Source organism: Odontomachus brunneus, unplaced genomic scaffold (genome assembly GCF_010583005.1).
Source record: "Odontomachus brunneus isolate Ranch 3 - 2012 unplaced genomic scaffold, Obru_v1 Obru_scaffold_125, whole genome shotgun sequence".
Classification (NCBI taxonomy): Eukaryota; Metazoa; Arthropoda; class Insecta; order Hymenoptera; family Formicidae; genus Odontomachus; species Odontomachus brunneus.
This window is the reverse complement of record NW_022639575.1, coordinates 444184-452020: the sequence shown is the minus strand read 5'-3', so window position 1 is coordinate 452020 and position 7837 is coordinate 444184. Positions and strand designations below refer to the sequence as shown.

At 37.8% G+C, this 7837-nt stretch overlaps 2 protein-coding genes across 4 annotated transcripts in view; both read right to left on the bottom strand.

The window, feature by feature from the left end:
- The window catches only part of LOC116849742, a 175149-nt gene extending 167333 nt beyond the window's left edge, over window positions 1–7816 (bottom strand). The window contains exons 1-3 of the mRNA XM_032827187.1: window positions 7660–7816; window positions 7403–7515; window positions 7173–7213 (exon numbers count right to left, since the gene is read on the bottom strand). Of these exons, the coding sequence (XP_032683078.1) occupies window positions 7173–7213; window positions 7403–7460 (99 nt within the window). The 5' untranslated portion in view covers window positions 7461–7515; window positions 7660–7816. The remainder of the gene's footprint in view (window positions 1–7172; window positions 7214–7402; window positions 7516–7659) is intronic.
- LOC116849731 (polypyrimidine tract-binding protein 1) overlaps window positions 1–7837 on the bottom strand; it is a 622962-nt gene that overhangs the window by 481257 nt on the left and 133868 nt on the right. The gene's annotated exons all lie outside the window — the stretch shown is intronic.

Here is a 7837-nt window from a genome sequence, read left to right as displayed (position 1 = left end):
TATATATATATATATATATATATATATATATATATATATATATATATATATTGTGTATATATTATGTATATATTGTGTATATATATTCGACATATGTATATATATTTTTTTTTCATTTTAAATATTCATATTTAAGGACCAAAACAAATAAGAATATTTAGAGTTAGATAGCAATGTTATTAGTACTCAAGTATTAATGCTTTTAGCTTCTGTTCAATCTTATCGACATTCAACAAATTAAATCGTTGCGTTGAAAGTTGAAGCAAGACAGACAAATGCAAATTCTTCTACAGAAAACTCCAATTAATGTATTCCACTTGCGGATAGGATATTTTGGCTCAAGTGCATCATATATATCTACTTTTGTGTATCATGGCTGTTGACTTTGAGAAGAATTAACCACATTAAATACAACAGCGATATATGCGATGGATACATATACACACTATTGTTATTGCATTTAATGCGATTGAAGTTTTTTCAATTCTTCTCAAAACCAGTAATAACCAGTAGTCATAATGTAATACTATATACGGGGAAAATAGTAAAAATGATGTTAAAATTACATTTTTGTTTGTAATGTTTTTCATAAAGCTAGAGTATGACAAAATTGTAATATAAATTACAACAGAAACAATAAATTTAATAATCTCTATACTTGATATATGATATAAAAAAATATTCAAGTAACTATAACAATCTTGTGGTAAAAAGTCAAACATGCATGACAAACATAATAATACTGATTATAATTCTGTATGGTTCACGATTACAAGAATGTCATTGTAATTTTTACTGCAATATTTTCTTCGTGTATAGAAATATGCCCGAGCTGAAATATCTTAACTAGAAGTGGAAGGCATTATTGCAGTTCATAGTATGAACGATAGTGTAGAAACGATCACGTTGGTGCAAGCTCGCGAATAATTTCGTTGTATTATGGCATTTTTTTTTTTTTTGTGTAAAGAAACTATCTTCGTTCGGACGTATTGTTTTGCAGATGGAATGCCCGAATTCTATGCGCGGCGATGACGGAAACGACAGTAGTTTGCCTCTCTTCTCTCTCTCTCTCTCTCTCTCTCTCTCTTTCCCCCTCCTATTCGAGCGGCGTGGTAGGATCTTTCGTAAAAGGTGCATATGGGAGCGCTGACGAGTTCCGTTTTCCGAAAAAACGGAAAAAGGGACGAGCAATCGGAGTTATTCGTGCGCAGTGAATCACCCCAGGCGTGCGAGAGAAAGAGCAAGATCGCGGGACGGGGATGGCGAGTATGACCCCGTGGAAGATAACACGGTAAGCGCTTGTATATACGCGATTGCATGCATGCAGGCGTGCATATTTGATCGCGACGGTGCAGCAACAATGGCGTTACAAAGGCAACGCGTGACTCACATCGCTATTTACGCCAACTCGGAATGTAAAATTCAGCGCGCGTCCGTTTTGCGAACTGCTCTAATTGTGAGCGTGTGAGTGGGAGCATATAGGTGGTGAATGCGCGCACACGAACGACACACTTGTAACTACACCCGCGTCATTTATGTAAAAATTAAAAAAACTGGGTTATAATTAAACTTCGCGCCGGTTAACGCGTTTGTCCGCGATAACATGCAAATATCGCATAACAAGCTCGTGACGTGCGACTTCTTCAGAAGAAGAAAATTCAGAAAAACTTCAGTAGAAGTAGAGAAGACCGGGACTATATGGCCCCAGAGGTATATTGCATCATATGATTTTTTTTATTTCGAAAAGAATAGTGGATATAAAATCGCGAAATGGTCCTTTTAGAATCCTTAGTTTCATCAAAATCGGAATAATATTACAGTTAAGAAATAAAAACACTGATTTGCTAGTAGTGTGAAGTAAATTTTCGAACCTCTCGAAATTTTCTGTTAATATCCTCCGTGATTGAATAAAATTAAACGATGTGTTATTAGCTACAGTGAAATTTCTTATACGTGTATGATATACTGTTTCTGCTAATAAATACAATTTTTACTCATAAAATGATTGAAATAGAGCGTATAAACGGACGAGCTATTGTTGGCCCATAATTAAAGGCCGACAGGAGGGCTATGAAGATCTCTCGCAGAGACTTTGGAACTACTAATCAGAATACGTATTTTATATGTGGCCTTCTTACCCTACACTACTGAGCAACTTGCCCCGGTACTAGGACAAAATTTTGGTTATTATAAAACAAAATATATAGTTAACAGGGTCGTGGCGAGCATTAACTTAATGCATACACTGAGAAAAATTATTCGATAAAATTTAACAAACAGATATATTTTCGATCAAATTCCAGTTAATTTTTATATCCAATCAGGATATCCGATTAAATTTAATACTCCCAATCATAATGGCATTTCTTCAGATAAATCGATCAAAAAATTATCAACCGATATTTCTCATCAGATATAAAAATACATCGGTATTTTGATTGGAAATATCCGTTTGTTAATTTTTATCGGATGATTTTTCTCAATGTCGAAAAAGGTTGCTTCTATCATGTTCAAACAATCAATCAGAAGTTGTAATTTCAAAATTCTAAACTGTAGGATATCTAGTCCAGGTTTCTCCTATGTGCGATGCTGTGAATGGAAGATTGAGAGGAATTTTAATTTGACACGGTCATTAATACACGTGCGATCTCGCGTGATATAAATTCGACGTCACACCGCGTTGGATAGATCTGCGTTATCGAGATTTTGGGAATTTCGGTCTCACGATGGCCTGCGCGCGCCAGGATTGCGCGTCGCGCTCGTTACGTCGAAACGATCGCTATTTTTTTGAGTCCCGGACCGATAACCATCGCGCGCTGCCGTGTCCGACGTGTTCGATTGATGACGCTCACCCTCGCTCTCGGGATTGGGACGATAATGGCGCGTGACATGCACGGCGCGTAAATCGAGAACAACCCTCGTCTGAGACGTTGCTGCGAGAACACGCGTCGTTAATAGCACACGGAGAGCAGGGTCCAACGAATTTACGCACCATCGCCAAATTTTTATTACATAATAAAGTGCGATCGTCCTCCCTCACGATCTCGCTGAAGAATAATGCCGCAAAACGTACCCAATGTCGCGATAAAATCAGCTAATCGAACGCGGCTAATAAGTATTGCACTTCATTTGCGATATAAATACCTCCGAGGGAGAAAAAACGGCTAAAGAAAATTCGCGGCCGATCGAGTTAATTTTAATGGCAACGCTCAGCAGAAAAAGCTGCTTTGCAACTGCTGTAAAATTTATGAAACTCACTGATACATGCTCTTAATCTCGGCTATATCTAAAACTATCATCTTCTTTTTAATGAATCAGTAAAAATATTTCCGATTAAATCAATGAAAAAGCTTTATTTCACCGATAACCAATGAATATTCACTGATTTTCAAATACTGTCCTCTGTCTTATTTTTTACAGATTTTGACAAGTGGAAATAGGATTTCACTCACCAGTCATAACCCGTCGTCAAAAACGTGGAAACGTGGGTTTTGAGAAACTCCCATTCGTACCATTGTTTTATTTTTTGTTGTATTTTTATAGTTTCTCAAATCTTATAATTTCTCCTATGATTCTACGGAATATTGAAATTTGATAACAGCTAACAGAAAAAAATTCTGAAGATATTACAGAGATTTAAAGAATACATATTCTATTTCGTTCTCTTTAAATGTTTGTAATATCTTCAGAATCTTTTTCTGTTACCTGTTATCAAGTCTCAACATTCCCTAGAATCATGGGAGATTATAAGATTTGAAAAATTATAAAAATACAACAAAAAAACAAAAGAAAAAAAATTCACCAGATTCAATCTTCCCACGGAATAAGTATTGTATTTCAAGGAAGAATACACTTTAGAGAGCGCATCGGTCAGATTCACGAATTTTACGAGTTGCGGAGCAACGTTTTCCGCTGAACGCAGCCATTTGCGGAAGCGCAGCGTCGGAAAAAGCGCAATGTAGCCCAAGGCGCGCGTCCGCGCATGTTTTGCTTTCGCGCCACCGGATGCCGGCGCGCTTTTACGCGCGGTACCGTCGAATTGACGCACCCGTCGCGCCGTGGACGAAGATGGAATAAAGCCTGGCCTCGCGTTCGGGATTCGCGTCCATTTCTCTGACGGGCCATCGCCGTTAAACGCTCGGACCTCGCGGCACGCAAAAAATTGAGCCGAGCGATTGACGCGCCGCGAGACATGCATATGTCGACATGCGCGGACGTATCCCCGTACTCGCGTCGCGAGTTGCGACACTCAGAGTGTATACGTGCGGATAAATTCAATTTTTATCGTGGCAGTAAATTCGCTCATTCAACTTTTCGCAGTGGCAATCGTTGTCGTTCAATTGCATCACACGGCAATAAATGTTATTATTCATCATTCAATTGTATCGTAATGGCAAACAGAGCATTCTGTGAATACTCATTCGTATATTGAAAGGAAGTTTAATGAAATCAGTTTCAAGAGAGGAAAACAATGCGAGAATTATTCTCAATATGTACCGTTTAACACGCTAAGAGGGAAAATATCTGCTGAAAAATTAAAAAGTATTTATTCAGCGGACGTTATGTGATGCATGTGCTTAAAAATCTAAATTCTCTTTAAATAGAACAAACAATCGCTTTCACGAAGAGTACTACGGTTTTAAGATGTGCGTAGTATTCGAAAAATATGTGATATTAGCGTAAGTACATCTCTTCTTAAAACCGTAACTTCTCGCAAAAACAATTGTTTATTCTAATTTAAATAAGAGAATCTATAGATCTCTATAGTAAATATGTTATTGATGTCCAACAAATAAATACTTATTTTAGATATTTTTCCTCTCTCACCAATGCGACTTGTCTACTCATGCACTATCATATTGTGTGATAATTAGATGCGAATATATTCAATAGAACACTCGCCACTGCATGTGTAAACCTGTTGACGACGACTGTACGGTCACTGCATTCCTTCGCAACCGAAAGTCCTCAGTCCAGGCTTAGTTGTTGCTTGCACTTTACACTCGCGACGTGATCCAACAATATCGTCGTATTTTAACACCATATTTTCCCGAATATCGCGGCGATGTCGACAAAAAGTTATCTCTTTAAAGGCACTGTCACTTTTATCTCGACACGGACTCTGTGAATTCGAGCAGACTAAAACGAGATTGGCGAATTGCTCACTCAATCAATACGCGGGTTGCGATACGATCAAGTCCGGCACTTCGGAAAAGCCATCGCACACTCGCGATTTGCGATCGCGTGTAATAAGGAGAAACGCAAATTACGGAGTCAAAATCTAATAACGCGGGCGTAGGTGAGCAAAGAAATCAAAGGCGGCGTGGAATTTTTATGTTCCACAACCTCGCAATTCTTTGGCGGAAATAGCTCCCCGCAACGTTTGTGCGAAAACAATTGCACAATGGTTGTGCAGAAACAGTACCGCAACGTCGTGCGGCCCTCTACGCGAAATCACGACAGAATTTATTTTTGTAATAATACGAAAATGTACTTTCAACAAAGACGCGCGTCTTTGTACAGCGAACCGCGAATGTAAACAATGGGAAGCAAAAAATGAGAGCTCGGAGTCGCGGTGATTGTTGTGTCAACACGACGGAACATAATCATAAAAATCATTATACTTTGGACTGACACGCGTAATTTCCTAACTCGTGAGCAAAACTTCTTTTTGATATAAATTGCTCGTCTTCCATACACGAGTGCGATATTTTTCCTAAACGATTATTCCTCGATATAATTCCCACGCGCGAAACGGTCATCTATAAAATTTTTTAACCCAGGATTACAACAAAAGCGAAATCAAAATCAACCGAATATTTGCTATATAACGAATTAAACGAGCAGTGAAATTAACACGTTGATTTACTACGTGATATTTTTCCGGAGCTTACTTTCGCAATATGTACGCGGATTTGTTGCAATGAGATTCGTGTGACTTTTTACCGAATTCAAATTCGCGACGAAGAAGAGAGATACACGCATGAAAAGTGAAAAAAATAACCGTGAAATTGACGAAATCTGTCAACACGAGTGAAGCACTCGTGACTTTCACGCACTTTGGCGCGAATTTAATATGCGTTATACAACACAGCTCAAAACAATTAGAAGATCATGGAAAATAAACATATCTATTAATTAATTACAGGCAGTGACGAATGCAACACTCGAGTATATGTATCGCGTTTATGCCAAAACATCTTTTATAAAATGTAATCTAATAATCTAATTGTAATCAATTGTAATTTAATTGTAATAAAATGTAATTTAATTGTAATCAATTGTAATCTAATGTTTTATATACATCCGTTCTAACTGATACTTGATAAAACCGTATTAATTTTATATTTCTTCTTTTCTTTCAATTTATACGATTGTCTTTGTATTGATTTTATATCTGTAACACGAAGAAAAAATTCCGCGTTTTCCGTTTACTTTATTGAATAAATAAAAAAGAAATTTGAGAACAATTTAAGTCCCCTAAGAGTCTTGAGCTGCGCATCTTGTCAAACAGGATATAACAATATCTACAAGTGTCTAAATAAGTCGCATTAGTGTAAATAAAATTCTACGATAATCTTTCAGATTATCATTCATATTACCCTTCAGTCTGAAGGGAATGCTGAGTCGATAACAAACTTCAAAAATATCAATAATATAGAGATTATCGTTCCTACCACAGTCACATTATCCTTTTTGTATTTCTTGTACGTATAGATCTTATGTAAATAATGTGTTGCTTCGTTTCATCATAATTTGCGAAAAATCTAACCACGCATATATATAGAAATTTTTCTGCAAGCTATTCCGTTATTTTTAAACTTCTAATTCATGTGTAAAGATACGGTAATGTTCTCTGAAATTTTTCTGAACGAGCAAATTCGCGCGTTTAATACGTACAAGCTTCCAAGCAAATATTTATTTTAGCATGTTGACCGACTGATGCACACTCAAAATTTCAACTTTGAAATTCTTTATCATTTTGGTCGTATATTGAGCAATACTCTAATTCATTCTCGCACGTATTTTTATTGTGCAAGGGCATTTGTAATTCCACGCGAGTACAATGTAAACTTTGTAGAAAGAATTGAGTAGTCGATAATGATTTCGACTTCAGCATTCCCTTAAATTATCGCGCTCATTTTTTTACACTAATTTATTTCATGACTCACCGATCCGCTGTATTCAGGGTCGGCCGCGTTCTCCGCAAGCTCTGAAACAAAGGACGAAACGATTAATCGGATCCAGAGCTTCCATTTAACGAACGAGAGCGGGGTGAATTAAAATATGGGAATGAATTAATGCGTCTCGATCGTAATTTCATTATTTTGACAGATATAGAGCGCGACTGTCGGTTAAAAAAATCTCGAAGAGGACAGGCGTAGCAAGTGTATGAATTTACCTTCGAGCCGACCCTGCTTGGCCCGAACCGGATCCTCCGGTGCGGCATTAGGAACCATCAGGACAGCATCCGCGGGACTCCACCTGTCGTTACGGCCGCAAGCACCGTCTGATCTGAATCGAGAAAACGGTTGTGCCGATTAATTACACGGCTATAAGATTGGTAATTCCGTCTTGTCTCGAATTGAGAACGCAACACAGCTCCGAGCTGTGTACTTCGTCTTAAAATCTCACGAAAGTAGAACGTGCCGTGATTACCTGACAAGTTTCACAAAGCCCCAGCTACTCAGGACGAGTAGCTCGCCGATGTATTCTTAATCGCGACGTTAACGCATCGCAAATAACCGTTACGCTATCCCGGATTAAGCGAAATATGTCAAAATAACGAGCGACGTCGTCTACACGTGTTCACTTGATCGCGTCGTATTTCGCTATG